This window comes from Mandrillus leucophaeus, unplaced genomic scaffold (genome assembly GCF_000951045.1).
Source record: "Mandrillus leucophaeus isolate KB7577 unplaced genomic scaffold, Mleu.le_1.0 Scaffold851, whole genome shotgun sequence".
Classification (NCBI taxonomy): Eukaryota; Metazoa; Chordata; class Mammalia; order Primates; family Cercopithecidae; genus Mandrillus; species Mandrillus leucophaeus.
In genome coordinates, this window is record NW_012109264.1 from 1,375,896 (window position 1) to 1,395,840 (window position 19,945).

At 36.3% G+C, this 19,945-nt stretch overlaps 1 protein-coding gene across 5 annotated transcripts in view; it reads left to right on the top strand.

Moving 5' to 3' along the window:
• The window catches only part of FAM49B (family with sequence similarity 49, member B), a 99,841-nt gene that overhangs the window by 64,386 nt on the left and 15,510 nt on the right, over positions 1-19,945 (top strand). For all 5 annotated transcript variants that reach the window (XM_011968632.1, XM_011968628.1, XM_011968629.1 and 2 more), the window contains 3 exons: positions 4,449-4,570; positions 13,500-13,605; positions 19,017-19,153. In XM_011968632.1, coding sequence (XP_011824022.1) covers positions 4,449-4,570; positions 13,500-13,605; positions 19,017-19,153 — 365 coding nt within the window. The remainder of the gene's footprint in view (positions 1-4,448; positions 4,571-13,499; positions 13,606-19,016; positions 19,154-19,945) is intronic.

Consider the following 19,945-nt stretch of genomic DNA (forward strand, 5'->3'; position numbering starts at 1 on the left):
GAGATGGGGTTTCACCATGTTGGCCAGGCTGGTCTCAAACTCCTGACCTCAGGTGATCCACCCACCTCGGCCTCCCAAAGTGCTGGGATTACAGGTGTGGGCCACCGCACCTGGCCCATCATGGAAGACTTTCTGATGGTGATGTTTGAATTGGTTTTTGGAGAGTGAATTAGAATGTTTTGAACTAATATAGTGAAGGACAGTAGAAAGAAGGAACAACATGGACATAGACGTTAAGGCATGAAATGTTAAGTCTATATTCAGTCGAATGTTTACTCTTGATAGAAAGATTTTTTTCCTTAGAACAGATTACTCCTAGATGATAAGATTTTATTTTGTTTTTATTTAATAATAGTTCAGTTAAAACATAAGCCCAAAATTGCTCCATAAAATTTGGCGGCAGTTATGCTATTGACAGCATATAAAAAGCACTCAATCGAGCTAGGTTCAGTGGCTCATGGCTGTAATTTCAGCACTTTGGGAGGCCACAGCAAAAGGATCACTTGAGTCAGGAGTTTGAGACCAGACTGGGCAACATGGCAAGACAAGATAAGAATCTGTACAAAAAAAATTTTTTTTTAATTAGCTGGGAATAGTGACGTGTGGCCCTGCAGTGAGCTGTGATTGCTCCACTGCACTCCACCTTGAGTAGCAGAGTGAGACTGTCTTTGGAAAAAAAAAAAACAGCAACACTGAATGGGGGCCTGTATACTCTTCTAGTTGTTGGAATTTCCTATTTTATAACAACAGTGTTAATTTATAGCTTATTCTAATGACAAATCTCTAGCCTAAGTAACTTCTGTATCTACTAGCTCACTAAATTCTAGTTCTTGGGAGAAAAGTGACTTTTACTTATTTTTGTGTCCTTTCCCAATCTTAGCATAGTGCTTTTTAAATGATAGAAGTTCAGTATGTATTTTTTAAACTTGATTTACTTACCTCCAGGTAGATCAAAGTAGGAGAGTAAATAGAGGTAGTCATTTGTTACGGGAGAAATAGAATATATTTTCTCTGATTCTGTTATAGTGCCTTTCCATTGAGTCATGCATTTCCTCTATTCCTTGTGTCCTTTGTGTTACTTGTTTCCCCCTTATCACTTAGAAATATTGGGACCTACTCTAATTTTTTTCAATTATCTCTTGCATAGTTTCAGTTGGTTTTGCCCTGTACTTTGAAATATCTTTATTCTGGTGTCATCTTTCTTACTTTTTTTAAATGATATAGGATGATATTTATTCAGGGATCAAAAAGCATAGTAGTCTCCTTTAATTCATGCTGGAGACTTATTTATGTCTCTCTACCCTCTCATTCATTCAAAATGTATTATAGAAAATCTAGGAACTGAATTTACATATGTACCAGTGGTACATACTCTACATTCTAGTCTCTGTCTTGATGTAACTTACAGGGATAGATTGCATAGATTTATTAAATGAATTAATGTAAAATTAAAGCAGAAAGACCCCTTATCACAATTATAATTTTTATGTTGACTTTTTATTTTTTCATTTCATAGTTAGTCCTTCCTTCTTTTTATATTATAATGACTTCAATTTTAGCAGTTATATTTAGTGACTCTTTTTCTACCCTCCACCCTATAGGAAATTAGTGTGAAGTTACTAAAATTTTTAATGTACCTTCAATAAGAACAATTGAAACATGCCTTAATTTCCCTTGAACGGCTTTAAAAACTAGGCTTGATGAGTAGTATGTCTACTACTCTCAGTAGTAGATACATTATTTTGCAATTTTGAATGTCCTTTTGTAAGCTGACTAAATGGTACTTTTTTTTTTTTTTAAAATAGTAAAGCCATTTTTTTCTATGGAAAATCAAAGTGACAAGTCTTGGTTGCATTATATAGTACCGTTTTTTGAAAAAAAAATAAATAAATAAAAAGCTTTATTTTATACAGCTTTTCCCCCTTCCTAGTATTTCACCCTTTTGCATGACTTGCTTTCAGTAAAGTAGTGCTTACTTGTCTGCTATTTTCTGTTTGTCTTCATTTCTACAGCAGTCTTCAGCAGCTTTCAAAATTATAAATGTGACTTTCCTGTGACAGTCTAAAAAATGTTCAGTCATTGTGGTGCTGGGTGTTTTTCTCACCCAAAAGGGAAACTTAAATCTTCTCCTCTATTTTTAAATTTCTTGGTACTTATTAAACCTTTACTAGTTATTAACCACTTACAAGGTCTACTTAAGTCTACTTGATAATGTTTCGTTTGTATGTTAAGTCTCAGTGTCACATTTTTATGTTAACAGCTAGTCACCACACCTAAAATACATAGTCTAGCATTTTCAAACTTCACAGATACCTTTGATATATAATAGCTAAACTGTTGTCCTTTGTCATGAATTCCCACTTCATGAATTCAAACTAGATACGTGTCTACTATTGATGTTATGTCTGTAGTTTCACAATTCCATATGAAAAAGTGTAAGACTGTCGTTTTTTGCATGTAAAACATATTTTTCTCTACTGCATCTGATGTAAGTATAAAAGTTATGAAGTGTGTTTTTTTAAAAAGAGTGTATGTCTGACTATTACATTGGAAAATATGGTCTGGCTAAATGTAAAATATTTAGCAGTAAATTATTCCTGCTAAATAACAAAGCTTGATCTATAAGAAAGCTAACCATTTAGTTGCAATATCAGTATTTGTTCCTAGTAATAATACTTTTGTAGCCTTGGATAGAGAGTTTTTTAAATTTTTCAATTGGCTCCTCTTGTGTAATTATTTTGTCACAGTATTTTCTTCCTAAAAAAATGATTTCTGAAAAGAAATTTGAAAAATAAGGGAACAGATCACATTCTTAAGTTGACTTATGAATGTTACTTTATTGTTGCTGTAGTACTGTTTTACATATGTTGAGTCTAAAATTTGGTAATGTAATTATTGAATTTTTTAAAAATATGTTGTATATTTTTTACTATTTGGTAGGTTTAATAGGTAGAATTGAATTATTACTTGCTCCAAGCACAAAATAAAGTTAATAGTTTTTAGGGATCTTTACTCCCAGTTTCATGTGTAACAAAGTTTCTTTACAATGTTCTAAGTAAAGGAATAAAGAAGTCATTGTGTATTTGTGGTGAGGTGAAAAGGAGCAGAAAAGTCTAGTTAACTAATTTTATATGATTGGTAGACAAAGATTTACCAAAAACCTTCTTTTTTGTTTGTTAAAATATTTTTAAACTTAAAGACCAGTGTGATAGTGTTAAAAACGTTCTTACTTCATCTTAAATTCGTACTGATTCCTTTTCCCTCATAAGAGAAAATTTTAGCATGGAGGAATTCTGCCATTTTTCTCTAAAACATGATAATCAAATGTTTATGATTTTACGTGCTTTATGCCTTACCTGTGGTGCTGAATGTGGCTTAGTTGGAAAGATTTATGAAGAAACCTTCATTTCCTCTTAGAGTCCACCTTTTTTCTTAAAATATAAAAGATTTGTCCTTAGACAAACAAATGACCAGTATTATTAAAAGCAAGATTTCTGTTAACTTGAGTCAAGCAGAGAGAAATCCAGATTTAGTCATTCATTAACATATGTTTTGCAGCTAACACCACAGGTGGTGAAAATGCCCATATTTTGTGTCCTTGATTCTGCTTTTTATAACTGTAATTCTTCCTTCATTTTTCTCTTACTCCCAAGTGTGTAGGAACTCAGATTTTCTTTAGTATTTCAAAATTTCAGTAATAGTGTTGTAGTGTAGCTTAAAGTGTCTAGTTTTCAGCAGCTCAGTAATTGTGGAGCAGTTTTATAACTTGAACTCCTCTGCACAGGATTCTTGACCTTGTATTCACCAACAGAATAGTTCAGTGATACTCTCTTGGGTTTGTTGTTAAATATATATATCCTCCCTTCTTTAACCTATAGTATTTATGTTGAGACACTTTCGAGTGATTCCTGGCAAAGGGGGTGAGCACCTAAAAACTATTCTTTTAAAGTTTTTTACTTTTTTATATCAAAACTCAGTCATTAAAAGTAAAATGAACTTTATAGGAAAATGAAAATAGTTTGTCTTAAACTATAGATAAGCAACATGTTTTAGTAGACTTTCTTTTGCATTAAAATCTATCATTTCTGATGCATTTACAGTGATAGTGATGGATGTAGTAGAAAAAGTGATTGTTAAAACTATCACAATTAAAAATTTTAATTATAATTATCAGATTGGTTTAATACACCAAGTCCTAATTTGGAACTTAAACTAAGTTAATAATGTTTGGTGTTCCCTTGTTTTCTGTAATATCTATAAACTTGAAACTAGTCATTTAAATGTAGAACTATGGAAAAAGTATTAGTCTTTCCTTAAAAAGTTCAAAGTTAACATTAACTAGAATTAACTCATCTTTGGAAATTTGGGTTGTTAATTGCTTAGTGTTACACATGTATTTAAAAAAATTCATGTCACTGTAAATTTTCTTGTGCTTTCCTGCTATTTAGATGCCCAGCCTACAGAGTCTGAGAAGGAAATTTATAATCAGGTGAATGTAGTATTAAAAGATGCAGAAGGCATCTTGGAGGACTTGCAATCATACAGAGGAGCTGGCCACGAAATACGAGAGGTAAATCACATTTATGTATTTTCTAGTTAACTAAAACTTACTGTCCCACCTCTTTGTAATCTCTATTGTTTTCTAGACTTCAGAATTCTATATTTCATACTAAGTATTATATTTGAAGGATGCTCACTTGGCATTGTTTCAGAAGTGATAGCAGTGAAATGAGCATGAAAGGAAAAACTGCGTTCCATAAACAGGTAGTTTTTGTACATTAAGAAAATGTTATTTACTTTTTGGGCTGCTCTTATACCTGAAATTTGCAATATTTATATGGTGCTTCCTGGGAGAAAGTTGAAATCATCCTTGCAGTCAGTACACCTTCCCCATGACTTTACACCACAAAGAAAATATGTAGTGTGGTCTCTCTCAACTTTCCTCTCCCAAACTTGTGAACTTTTTCAGATTTCTATTCATCTCATTTTTTGTTTCTTTTGTTTTTCAGAAGAAGCTGTGTCCTTGCTTCTTTCCAAGACTAACTTCTTTACCTTTGTTCTTCATCCTGTTCTGAAACTTTACTCTTTGAATTATTTTTTCTCTTAGTTAAATCTTCTATCTTTTTTCTTTTACTGAATTCTTCCCTGTAGCATATCCATGTGTAGGTGTCCAGAACTACACAGAGGAAATCCCTGTCCCCTGGGTCTTCATCTTTCCCCTTCTCATTACTGCATTTCTTGAAGCCATTGCCCGTGCTGTGTTTCTTGATTCTTCCCATTCTCTGGTTTGTTTATTATTCTCTATAACAAAGAGTGCAGAGGTCATCAAGGTCACTCTTTGGGACATACATTCCATATCCACCTTGATTTCTCTTCTGACATTTTGGAATACTAAGTGAAGGCAGAATCAAGTGCAGACACCAAAAGGTGGTGATTCAAAACATGTGTTGGTGATTGACCAAATCTTTAGGGTAAGGGAAGAGAGAGAGTTAAATGATTCCCTGGTTTTTATTTTATTTTGAGACAAGGTTTAGCTCTGTCACCCTGCCTGGAGTGCAGTGGTGCAACCACAGCTCACTGCAGCCTCAACCTGCTGGGCTCAAGTGATCCTCTTGCCTCAGTCTCCCCAGTAGCTGGCACTCACCACCATGCCTGGCTAATCCCCCGCCAAATAGAGGCAGGGTTTTGCCATGTTGCCCAGGCTGGTCTTGAACTCCTGGCCTCAAGTGATCCCCCCGCCTTGGCCTCCCAAAGTGTTGGAATTACAGGCATGAGCTACTATGCCTGGCCCTTGTTTTTATTTTACATTAGCAGATTGTAGTGTCATTAACTGAGGGAAATTCTGGTGTGAATTCTGTTTCTTGATATGCACCCTTCCTTTGTTTTTGTCTAGAATGCCCTTCCTTTTTTTCTTCAAACCCCCCAATAATCTCCTACTTCCTCTTACTGTTTTGCCCACTTTACACACATATCTTTTGTGGGAACCATTTTTTTTTTGGGGGGGGGGTAAACCATTACTGTTGAGTGTTTATCTCTTTACCACTGTACTTCCAGCTTGAGGAGGGTAAACCTGGTTTCTTATATATTTTGTTATTATCAACACCTAATACATTGTAAACTTACAGCACTTAGTAAGCAGTTAGTTGTTGAACAAATAAATACAAGGGCTTTAGTCTTGGCAATGTTATTGGCTTAAGTAAAACCCTAAGATTTCAGTAAACTAAGGCATACAACCATTTCTGTGAAATTCAAGTTCTCTAAACATTTAAATGTATTTTGAAAAATCAAACATTTGTGGAAATGAAAGATTTAAATGATTTAGTAGGATCTTAATTAACTAATTGGTAAATTTTTTATGATGGTTGTTAGTGCTACAAATTCATTTAAATTGTTTATAAGTGTTAGGTCATTAAACTTCTTTAAAGCTTGTTGTTATGAAGAGAAAAATCTTGCTATAGAGAGAAACAATATTCATTTCCTGTTTGGTTGTTTTTTTTGTTTTTTTGTTTTTTTTGAGGCAGAGTTTTACTCTTGTTGCCCAGGCTGAAATGATCTCAGCTCACTGCAACCTCCACCTCCCAAGTTCAAGCAATTCTGCCTCAGCCTCCCGAGTAGCTGGGATTATAGGCACCCACCACCACGCCCAGCTAATTTTTGTATTTTTAGTGGACACGGGACTTCTCCATGTTGGCCAGGCTGGTCTCGAACTCCTGATCTCAGGTGATCCAACACCTCCGCCTCCCAAAGTGCTGGGATTACAGATGCGAACCACCTCTCCCAGCCTTTCTTTCTTTCTTTCTTTTTTAAAAAAATATAGAACACTTAGGCCTTTTTTTAATGGGGTTTTGCTGTGTTGGCCAAGTTGGTCTTGGACTCTTGGCCTCAAGCAATCCTCCTGCCTCAGCCTTCCATAGTGCTAGGATTACAGATATGAGCCAGTGTGTCCAACCCGGTTTTTTTTTTTTTTTAATTGCAGTACTTCCCGTTTGGGAGAGTTATTCTGCTTCTGTGTGTGGGAAGGCTTTCTACAATATGATAATAATATTAATAATACTGTTTTCTCTAAAGTCTGTTTATAGATTTGATTGAATCCATATTAAGATTCGTTTGTAATCTTCTGGAATAGAGTATAGTGGTAGAAAAGTTTATATATAGGATATATCAAAGAGACCTTCTAGGGCTGTGAAGCCAGGATCTCCTAATGCTATGACCAAAGATTGAAGTTTTGCATAGGATCCCATAGTCACTCAGCAGTGCTGTTTTCCTAAGGAACTGTAAGACATAGCCACACATAGTTCACTCAAAAATAGTCCGTGATTGGTGATGTGAGAAAGTGTCTCCAAGTTGAAAAGAAAAGAGAAGGTTTACATAGAAAAATAACACTGGAGAACACAAAAAAATATAAGGGAAAAGTAATAAGCAATGGTAAGTGATTCATCTTACCAGGCTTGAAACAACTTACAAAGGTACCATTGTTGAACATTGATAAATGAAGTAATAAAAGATAAATAAGCATTGAAATATAAAATACGTAAGCTAGAAAACTGAAAAGCTGTATTTAAATGTACTGTAGTTGGGGGACAAATGTGTAACTATTCAGGCAGTTGAGATTTTTGTTGAGAAGTTGATGCGGGTTTAATGATACAAAGAGAAAAGATTTCTGAAGAGTAGAGAAACAAATTAAAGGAAGGTACAAATAAAAGATGGATATATACCAAATATACAAATAACTGATGTGTTATAACAGTCATAGGTCAATAATTAAATTGCTGATAGTGTTAATTAATAAAACTTAGAGCAGTCAACTCTTCTATCTATGAAAAAGCCCAGACAACAGAAAAAATGGTCAGCTTTGCTAGTAAGTGCACATCACTGTGAAGAAGTTTTAGTTGGTTTGTGAAGAAATGGTAGTCTCAGTCACTTCAAGAAGTATTGTAAAATGGGTAGTCTTTTTGGAGGTCGGTTTGGCAGTATGTTAAAAAAAAACTATAAAATTGTTTGTGCTCTTGCACCAGGTACTTATATTTTATAAAACATTCCAAACAACTGTAATTTAAGAGGAAATGTCAATGTAAAAACTGGTATGGCTGCCTTATTCATAGTAGCAAAATGGGGAAGCAATTCACAGAGTTATTGTGAAGATAAAATTAGACAACCCATGTAAACAGCATAGCACCGTGTCTGATACAAAGCTAACATAAACCGAGAATTTTCTTATTACTACTATACTAATGATGTTGCATTATATATTAATATATTTTAGTTTAAATAATTTTTTTAAACGTTGCAAAACAGAATAAAATTTGATTTAAGATAGAATCTATTAAATAAACAATGCTTATTGTCTAGGATTAACCACCTAGAGGAAAATAAATACTTTCCATTAATGTAATATGTCCATAACCGCCTTAACATTTTTTTTGTAAATTAAAAAAAAATAAATAGCCGGGTTTCGTGGCGCACACCTGTAATCCTAGCACTGGGAGGCTGAGACAGGTGGATCACCTGAGATCAGGGGTTCGAGACCAGCCTGATTAACATGGTGAAACCCCATCTCTAGTAAAAAAAAAAAAAAAATTAGATGTGGTGGCACATATCTGTAATTCGAGCTACTTTGGAGGCTGAGACAGGAGAATCACTTATACCTGGGTGGCGGAGGTTGCAGTGAGCCGAGATTGCACCATTGCACTCCAGCCTGGGAAACGAGAGTGAAACTCCGTCAAAATAAATAAATAAATAGAGAGAGACTTGCTATGTTGCCCACACTGGTCTTGAACTCCTGGCCTCAAGTGATCCTTCTGTCTCAGCCTCCCAAAGTGCTAGGATTACAGGCGTGAGCCAGTGTGCCCAGCCAGTTTTAACATTTTTGAAAATGAGTTATACCTGCTCCATAATAACCTCACCACTGACATTTACTAAATGCCCTTTCCCTTTTACATGTTGGCTATAATGGGTGTTGACCCAAAACCTTACCTAACAGAGTGAAATTATTGTGAGAGGACAAGGAATTAGAAGTATAAGGAAGAACCATAAAATATTTATTATAAGGGAGCAGCCAGTGTCTTCAGTTCTAAATCTAGGCAAGGCAGGGCCAGGGAAATAGTTATCTGTGCCCAGTTATGAAAATGGGTGACATTTGCTAGAGCATTTTTATATTGTGAGAATGAATTGATATTTAGAAAAGCATTTTTAGATCCTTGCGAGAAAAATAGGATCGACTTCTTTAAGAGAAGAAAATAAAATTTTAAGTTTTATCTATTTGCTTTTTTGTTGTTACTGTTTTTTAGTTTAATAGACATTTATTCCTTTAGTGGAATAATCTCTATACAGTCAAAATGTATGGTTTAAGTTACTATTATTATTTTTTAGTAGAAAGGAATTTAGATCTCAACAACTTCTGTGAACTTTCTATGAATATTTCCTGGAAATCAGTTAACCAAGCCTTTTGAATCCCATAGAGAAGATAGGAGAAAAATTGGTCCAGAGAAACCAGTATTTAAATTAAAGCCAGCAAATCCAGAATTTAGAATTGTGCAATTCCTTTTCTGCATTTCCTTCGCACTCAAATTTACCCTGGGAGACAGTAGCCTAGTCTATGGGAAAACATGATAAAGACAAATGCAATGCACTATGTTGGTATGTAAATGTTGGCACATATCTGATGTTCCAGCTTTGTGGAATGATAAGGATTTTAGGGTAGTTTGAGCAGGGACAAGAGAAGTAACTGCAGACAACACATACGGTTAGATTGGAAACCAGAAACTTCTATTGGCTCCATTATGGCTTTTCTCTGTAGCCTGTGAGTGTGGACAGAGTGGATTGGCTCAAGATGTTTTTATTTGTAAGGCTGACTGGTCTAAGAATGATGTACATACTTCTAAATAGCCAACTATTTTCCCCTGATGTGGCTGAAGGATTCATAATGGTCACAAGTTAGTGTTACTGATAAGTATTTTGAAAACTTGATTAAAGTTGACTTTTTCTACCCTCACACTTCAAAGGTATTTATCTAAAGCCTACTGGCTTCCCATCCTAGCATTGATTAGTAGTTTGCAAAAGTTAAGGTTAATAATTCATACTTATATAACATTCAGTTTCACAATACACCAGTGTCAGTAGCCCTACTGACTACTATCCATTAATTTGTATAGAGCTGTGGCATTGGAACTTTTATGTGAAAAAATGCTACTGTAGAGACTGAGGCAGTTTTGTTAGGTTAACCCAGATTTGTTTCATTCCTAAGAAAAGCCTCTTGCAACACATTTATTATTCTGAGAAATGGTGGCATTTTTGCATACTTTTCTCTCAGAAACAGCAGTCATACAAATGGGACAATAAATTAAATTCAAAAATGTGGATTCTATTTGAGCCCATATTTTTCTACATATGGTCACAACATAGGGTTAAGGTATCATCCTCCCACTCTACAAATGTCTAAAGCGAAACTAAACTTAAAAAGTCTGTACTTGCCGAACCCAGCCACTTCAAAGTAAATCAGCACAGCGTTGCCATCACCCCAATAAAACTGTAGGATTAATCATGTGCACCAGACAAATCTGCAGAGCTAGTTAAAGAATTTATTTTAAACCTCCTGTATCACACAGTGTGTTTTAAACACTTGACATGTAACTCCAAAGTTTATATTACTAGAAAGAAGACATACTATCACTTTAAGTTTTATGATTTGACAAAGCATTCAATAATCTGCAGACTGTTTTTAACAGACAACACCTGTAAACAGACGTAACTGTCCTACGTTGTTAATTAGATATTAGTTATACAAACATTACATACATTAGTGGTGAAGGTGGAGCTGGAGAGCATTATACCTTCTCCAAGCTGCATGGCAAGAACCAGATACAGTTTTTGGAATTTAGGGACCATCCAACCCATTGCTTTTTCAGCCTGCAGATGTCAGCCCACGCATCACCATGTGCGTGTAGACTGGTTTGGTGATCTGCTGGGTGTCAGGACTCCTTCTATGGTTTTATGGAATTGATCAATGAGGAAAACCTCAAAAATATGTACGTGGAATCTTCACCAACCCAGTAAGAATTCAGGACACGGCCCCACAGTGGCGTCCAACTCACTCTTTTGCAGTGTACTGAAGGCTTCGAGCAAACTTCAGCAGATTAACACCATAAAGGACAGGCTACCAGTACGTTGCACCCTTAGGAACTGGGCATTTTCAGCCGCCACAGTACACACGAATCCTATATATGACATAACCTTGTGTGACTTAGTCTGCACACTTTATTGGGCTGGGTGGGTCCAGGATCTCTGTGGAGAGAAGAGAACTGATGGTAGTGCCAACGGTGGACCATCAGTGAATGCACACTACATCAAACTACTTCTGCCTCCATGCCTCCTGGATGGAATTGTGTGTACCCATCTTGGCTTATTTGATGGCTGCCACTAGACAGAAAGGCTTATTTACTTGTTTGCTGAATAACAAATACAAGAAACAAATTTTTACTACCTGATAGAAATCATTACCAAGTCTGGGCCTGAGGCCAAAGGATTTTTTTTTTTCATATATATCAGCATATCAGGGTCTCTTTGAAATGTCCTTACTACAGTAGAATGTGAACAAAGGATTGTTACATTTTGTAATGTCAGGTTTTCTTCAGTATTACAGTATTTCTGGATTAATGATATAAGTAGGATTGACTTCAGGCTTCTATCGGGTTTAAGCATCATTTAAAAATATTGAATAAAACATCAATTTGAAAATGATGCCTAAGCTTATAAAGTAAATTGCTTACCCAGTATATAGCCCATTAATTCAGTTTGCAGCTAATTTGTTCAGAGCATCCTTTAGATCTGTCTGGGTTCGATTTTATTTTGCTTTCCTGTTTTTTTGTTTTTTGTGTGGATGGAGTCAGAGTACTAGTGCCTTGGGAGTATTGAGACATGTCATGTAACATCTTGATAGTGTGGATAAGCAGGTCCCTGGTTTAGTTCTGAATTTCAGATGGTATGTTTAGTTTGTTTCAAGATGTTAGAGAAAGTAAATCAGGTTGTTAAAAAATGTGTTAACTTCTGTAAAGCAGTACAAAAAACATCTATAGGCAAATGAAAGAGACAAGAAAATATGTATTTTTGGAAATAACCCTCTATATTCAGAAAAGATTGCTTAATGATTTGAAAGACTGGGTATAGAAGAAGTCATTTATATTAAGGATCTCTAGATTATATTTTCTTCCCTTTCAGATTTGAAACTGGTTTTTTCATCTTATTCAGGAAAGCCTGAGAAAAATTGGTATCTAGAATAGGATTTTAGTTATAGAGAATAAGTGTCTGTGACAATTCTTTTTTTTTTTTTTTTTTGAGACAGTCTTACTCTGTCACCTAGGCTGGAGGGCAATGGCATGATCTCGGCTCACTGCAGTCTCCACCTCCTGGGTTCAAGCAATTCTCCTGCCTCAGCCTCCTAAGTAGCTGGGATTATAGGCACACACCAGCATGCCTGGCTAATTTTTGTATTTTTAGTAGAGACGGGGTTTCACTGTGTTGGTCAGGCTGGTCTCAAACTCCTGACCTCGTGATCTGCCTGCCTTGGTCTCCCAAAGTGCTGGGATTACAGGCGTGAGCCACGGCGCCCAGCTGACAATTCTTAAATCACAGTTTCAGCTTGATTTAGGTTCTTAAGTCGTAGGTAGTTTTCTTAATGCTAGTTTGGACCCTGGAATTTTAATTATTGGAAATTTCTTAGCCTGTTCCCAGAGTTGGCATATTATTGCCTTACTTTTTGAGTTTTATTTTCTTCTACTAAAATAATACTTTGACAAAGAAATACTAAGAGACTCTGTGCTATGGGAAACATACGCAATATTTTTTTTTGTGGATCTATTGGGCACCAAGGCATAATATATTTCACAAACATATTGGACCATTTTAAAATTTTCATTATGTTCATATCTATTGCAAGGATAGCTAAGAATTTAATAGGTTGAAGTATCTATAGAGTTGAGAAGACCCACTCTTAGCACTCCTCTGTGGAGTCTGTGGAGTTGAGAAGACTCACCTTTAGCACTCAGTAGAATATTCAACACTGAGCTGTGCATGGTGGCTCACGCCTATAATCCCAGCACTTTGAGGGGCCAAGGTGGGTGGATCACCTGAGGTCAGGAGTTCGAGACCAGCCTGGCCAACATGGCGAAACCCCGTCTCTACTAAAAATAAAAAAATTAGCTGGGCGTGGTGGCACTTGCCTGTAGTCCCAGCTACTTGGGAGGCTGAGGCAGGAGAATCACTTGAACCTGGGAGGCAAAGGTTGTAGCGAGCCAAGATCACGCCACTGTACTCCAGCCTGAGGTGACAGAGTGAGACGCTCTCTCAAAAAAAAATAATAATATTCAACACTCCTAGGTTCAATATTCTGTATTTTATAGATTATACCAGGGTTCCCTATGTTTGCTAAAGCCTGCATTTTAATGTAAAAATGAACCGTTTTATTTTTTTTAAATCTAACTATTTTTATTCTTTGGATTTTGAAGGCAATCCAGCATCCAGCAGATGAGAAGTTGCAAGAGAAGGCATGGGGTGCAGTTGTTCCACTAGTAGGCAAATTAAAGAAATTTTATGAATTTTCTCAGAGATTAGGTAAGTTGAAAGTTTTGTTAATTGTGACTTCCCTAGTGAAAAAGATGTTTATTCATTCCAGAAGTTTAGAGTATTTTATGTTCATAATGCTGAATTTGGTTTAGTATCTGTTTATAAGTAAAGCAAGTTTGTTGGACTGTAAAATTATAGTGTAATCTTCTTTCAGCCCTGGCCTTTTAATTCATTTAGACCATTTTTGTCCACAAGTTGTTTTCCTCATCATCTGTGATTTTACATATATGAATCCGAGCATTGATTTTAAATGATTTTAAGAACACAAAAGTTTAACCAAGGGCCTGAGGATTACTTTCCCATATATGGGAAAAGGACTTACTGTAGAGATGGAGAGAGATTCTACCAAGTGATTTCTCATAATAGGACCCTTTAGCATCCAAAGAAATCAAAGAGGTTTTCTTGAAATTTTCACTGGTTACGCTCAATTCATGTATATAAAACTGTAGAAGATGAGAAATAGGCTGGGCGTGCTTGCTTCTGTCTGTAATCCTATCACTTGGAGGCTGAGGTTGAGAGATTGCTTGAGCTCAGGAGTTCAAGACCAGCCTGGGCAACATGGCAAAATCCCGTCTTTAAAAACAAACAAACAAACAAAAATAAGCTGAGTGTGGTGGCACTTGCTTGTGGTCCCATCTACTCTGGAGGCTGAAGTGGGAGGATCACCTGAGCCCAGGAGGTCAAGGCTGCAGTAGCCGTGATGACACCACTGCACTCCAGCCTGGGCGACACAATGAGACCCTGTCTTGAGAGAGAGCGAGCGAGCAAGAGGTCTAGTGATATACCCAAAGTTTGGGAAAAATTATTCAAAGTTCAGAATTGTGTCTTCAATATGAGCAAGCAAAATTGGAACTCCCTTTGTTGGAGGAGGAAGAGGGAGAGCAGGCAAGATTTAGCCAGTTAGCTCTTTGTGTGATTTTAAAGTTGTAAATTTGAAGCACTTTATTTTGTACAGTTATAGGCACAGGAGAGGAATAGTATAGATGTGTGTCAGAAATTAGAACGATTTGAATGTAGTTAAAACACATACGTTCATAAAGTTTGAATTTTTGAAACGTATTAATGTTACTAATTAATCATAAGAAAATCATACTGTGATTGTTTGTTTTTTAAATCCGTAAGTCAGAAACCAGGGGGTATATACTGTAAGACTGAAGTCAAACTGGGGACCCAAAAGCTAAATTTAAACTTGATATTTGATTTGTCTGGCCCACATAATTTTAAAATTTTCTAATTAGTTGCCAGGTTTAACACTTGGTCACTGTATGGTTTTGGTTTTTTTTTTTTTTAAGCCTCCAACTAGCAATAATTAATCTGCATGTTAGTGAGCCAGAGCCACATGGCAAACCATCTCTGTCTCCGTTAGTTAGGAATTGTGCTTTCTAGTTTGTAGTAAGTTTTTATTGTTTCATGTTTTTTAATATCTTACTCTATATTTGCTACTTGGCCATTTGTATTTGTAACTTCTGAAGTTTAAGTTCCATTTTTAAAAAATGTCTATGTTCTGAAAAAAAGTGAGATAATTGCTGTTTTTCCTTTAGATGCAGTACGGCCTGTTAAATGTAATGTTAAGACAGACAATAGTTTGGATAGAAATACTGTGTAAATTATCTTTTTCTTACTGGAAATAAGAATTGTAGTTTATTTTTCCAATTTTAGAATTAGTTATTTTACATTATTTGCCTTTCAATCAAGTGTCTCCATAGTCTGTAGCTTTGTACTTTATAACCCAATCAGCCTAGGTTTTCTGTCTTGGTTGTCTTGTCTCCTGTATACAGCTTTTCTTATGCTGGTTTCTGGCTGCATTTATAGTTAAATTGCTTTTGATGGTGCTCAGGTGCTATTCAAGCTCATCTTGGCCTTTTAGCATATCCCAATAAACAAAGAATACTTGTAAAATAGGCCAAACTAGTTGAACATAAGTCCCATATTTTTACCATGGGAATTGATCGGTCTCATGGTGTATGTCCCATCATGGGTGCTATTCCAGCACAGACAGCACCGTGGAGCAGCATGCAACTGTGAAGACGCACATGATCCTTCAGAATCTTGCAGTTCTAAGGAGACGGTTTCTTGGCCTGAGCACTACAGATACACCAGGGGTTATACTTCAGAAGAAGGACCCTGATCCCTTGCCAGTGTGCATACTTATAGTGGGACAGGGCAAGGATTACCTGCTTAATTTGAAGATACTCAGTTTTGCTGACAGGGTCTAACCACACTGCCCTGGTAAACTTGCCATACTTGCTTGTTCTGTACTTGCTTGTTTTGTTCTGAGGCCTTGGAGCCCCTCCTGTTGAGGCAGATACCTAAGGGAAGGTTGTATGGTCAGGCAGTAGGACAAACTGCTTTGTCTCCCCTCCTCAGTCTTCCTCATGCTTTAGGGGCTTACATTAGGGACTGCCTCCAAGGGTCATAATGAATAAGTCCCTCCAACGTGTTAGCTTCTTTTCACTGGGCAGAATTTATCAAAATGTATTTTAAATGCCCCAAATGCCCACCGTAATTGTGGTCATGACTCTTGGTTGTCTTAAATCCTTTACAATCCATGTCCTCAGGTTCTCTTCTGAGGATTTGAGAGTAGATAAATGGCAGTTGGTGAGAATAAACGACTTATCTCTATAGGGAAACTCTCCCCAGGGGCCTCCTCTTTCTAGTCAACTAGTTATTCTTCCCTGTCCTAGCTTGTGGACTGATTTGTCATCTTTATCATTCCTTCTGGTTGTCTTTTCCTTGCAAGCACCTTCTATGGTTTTGGCTCCTGCACTTATCTACCAGCTTCCTTTAGTTCTTCCAGAATTTAGGGCTTAATAGCCTATTAATTTTCTCCTGGTCATCTGCTTTTTAAAAAATCATAATCTTATGGTTTTGTTTTAGGAGCTTCATCTGAGTCCAATCCCAGTCATCTTTTCTTTGTTCTCTCTTTCTCTCCAACTCATCCAGAGACCTCTGGGACATTTTCTGTGGGTTCTTTGTCTCCAGTTTCTCTCTTGAGACAGAGCATTGTAGGCTAGTAGGACTGACTTGTGCCGGCACAGGCCTGCAGGGTGAGGCTGATCTAGCAGCTTCAAAGGCAGATTAGCAGATTTATCATCTTGAGTTTCCCTTTCATCGTAGATCTACCATTGAGGGCCTCAGCCATTCATAGACAAAAGTTCTGCAACTAATGGTCACTGACCATCCCAACTTAGCCAAGCAACCTGACTCCAATACCAAAAGTGGTAGAGAACTTGGAATGCTGAAATTAACCCTGAGACTTGATAAAGTCTGGGCAAATGCATTTTTCTTTTTTTCTTTAACAGACTGTAACAATATTTTGTGAAAATGTTTTTTCTGTTCTGTGTCTCTCTTAGTTTTCCACTTAACACCAACACATAGACTGAATCTTTGGAGAAGTAAACCATTTTTAAAATATAACCCAAAATGTTTGACTTTTAATTGATCTTCTTCACATCCACTGTTACACCTCGATACACCATCCATACCCCTACAGTCCATGCTCCACACTGCAAATGAAGTAGCATTTTAAAATGCTAATCTGATGATGCCACTCCTCTGCTTAAATGATTTCTCCAGGGACATTAGGATGCCAAAGCCGGAGTACTTAATGTGGTACACAAATTATGTGTGCATTAATTATCTTAGTCCTAGTTACCCTCCTGATTGCCCTCTGTACTCTTATATTGGTGGTCTTGCAGTTCCTCAAGTATGTCATGCTCTTCTCAGTTCAGGGTCTGGCTCCCTGCCTTTCTGTCTGCAAACCCGTGTTCATCCTTACTACATACTTCAGTCTCAGTCCAGGAGTCACTTATTCAGGGAAATCTTTTCCTAGGCCTTCCATTAGGTGAGGTCTTATTTTTATACCTTTCCACTGTACTGTGTACTTATTTTCAGCACATATCACAACTGTAATCGTTTGTCTTCTCTCTATATAATAAGGCTCCATATGGGCACAGGGAGCATGTCTGTCTATATCCATTTTCCCAGTGCTTGGCACAGGGTAGCCAGTCAATACATTTTCTGACTTACTGGGAAAAAAAAAGGATAATAGCTGTCATTTAGAGTTATTGTGTGGATGAGAAATAATGTCTGTGAAGAGATAGTTCAGTACCTGGTATCTAACAGACACACAAGTACCTACTGTTGTTTTTAATCAGTAGATTAATGTTTTGTAGGGTTACAGAAGTAATTGGTACTATTGGTAGTAATCAGGAGGTTAATGTTTTATAAGGTTACAGAAAGCTACGTACAATGTTGCTTTATTTCAGAGAGTTCATTGTGGTAGAAAGAATAGGGCTTTGGAGTCAGAGATACGTAGCATTTACTAGCTGTAACTTTGGGCTCTAAGCTCTTTGAAACTCATTTGATCCATCTGCAATGACCATGTCATAGTTGATGGTGAAAATCAAATGGGAGACTATATTCAGTGTACAGTAGATGTTGACTCATATGTAAATCTTCGTAAATAGGAAAACTGGGTTTTTTTTTAAGTTACAGGCTGATGACCTGACATAAAGTTTTAAATTTATCATTAATATTTGTTTATTAATCTGACATTTATTAACATCAGATCATAATTTAACTCTGTAAGCTCTTACTTTCTCTGACCGGAATCTAGCAGCATTTTCCAGTTCTGTGATCTGTAACTGAATTTGTTTGATTTCTATGGCTTTTTGAAATATTGAAATGAAATATTAGTATTTAGTATTTAATATTAGTATTACTATTTAGTATTTCCATTATCAAACACGGTATTTATTAGCCTAGCATCCCAAAAGTAGCACTTATTTCAAAGGGACCATTTTGCTCATGTAATGAATTAGAATATTTATATTGTAGCCTTGAAATGTCAAGTTCTAAGACAAGAAGTTTATTGAACCACGTATTTTGTTCTCTTTAGTAACGGAAAGCAAACAGTTTGTGTTTATAAATGAAAAACATATTCAAAGTATGAGAAATTGGTAATTGATTCATAGGCACATACAAACAGTGTGGACACAGTGCCATTGAAGAAAGTTACTCAGTTGTAGATAATAGTTACCATTTCATAAAACCAAATTCCACACTGTGTGAAATTATTAAAGTAATATAAAATTTGCCCTTTGATTCTGGTGTTGAATTCAAATTCACTTCTGCACTATTTTCATTCTGGGTTTACAGAATTATAAACCCTTGAATTAGTCCCTTTAAGGTATTTTGTTAAACGGTATTCATAATGTGTGCAGTACATTAGTAATGGCAACATTTAAACTTCTTAATTAGTTTTTATTATATTTAGATCATCTGTTTTTTAAAGGGAACTTTTCTGGGAATTAACATTTATGAATTGTTCACTTTTTAATAAACAAATATCACACAGATACAAACACTTAAATATTTTTTTCAATTTTTTTCTTTAGAAGCAGCATTAAGAGGTCTTCTGGGAGCCTTAACAAGTACCCCATATTCTCCCACCCAGCATCTAGAGCGAGAGCAGGCTCTTGCTAAACAGTTTGCAGAAATTCTTCATTTCACACTCCGGTTTGATGAACTCAAGGTAGAATTATCTGTTGGCCCTGATTGTTATGAAAATCATGAATCTTTTAATGAGTACTGGGAGAAAAAGCTGGGAAACACTGCTAAAACGTATTTAAATGATGTCTGCTAGACCTTAATAAAAATGGAAAACTGGATTTAGAAATTACGACTGGTCTTTTGATATATGGCAAAGAGCAAATTACTGAGTATTCAGTCTCAATCTTTTTTTATTTTTTGAGACAGAGTCTTGCTTTGTCACTCAAGGTAGAGTGCAGTGGCGTGATCTCAGCTCACTGCAACCTCTGCCTCCTGGGTTCACGTGATTCTCCCACCTCAACCTCACGAGTAGCTGGGATTACAGGCATGTGCCACCATGCCTGGCTAATTTTTGTATTTTTAGTAGAGACAGGGTTTCACCACGTTGGCCAGGCTGATCTGGAACTCCTGACCTCAGGTGATCCACACCATCTCAGCAGTCTTCATTTAACTTTGTTTAAAAATTATCTCCGAAACAAAATGTTGAGCTTCTTTTCTAATGTTTTTTCTTTTCTGCTCACACCCCCTGCCCCCGTTTTTCAACAGTTTTATATTAAAATGTTGCTAAAATTTGTGTTTTTCTCCCTTCCTTCTTTCCCGCTTTCTTCCTTTCTTTCTGTTTCTTTTTTCATCTGTCATTGTTTATAGTATTTGGAACTATAAATACCTTGTTGTTAAAAAGAATGAATGTAGAAGAATAAGCACTAGGTCTCATATCAAGAGACCTGAGTTCCAGTTTGTACTCTGCCACAGTAACCCCAGTCATGAGATGTTG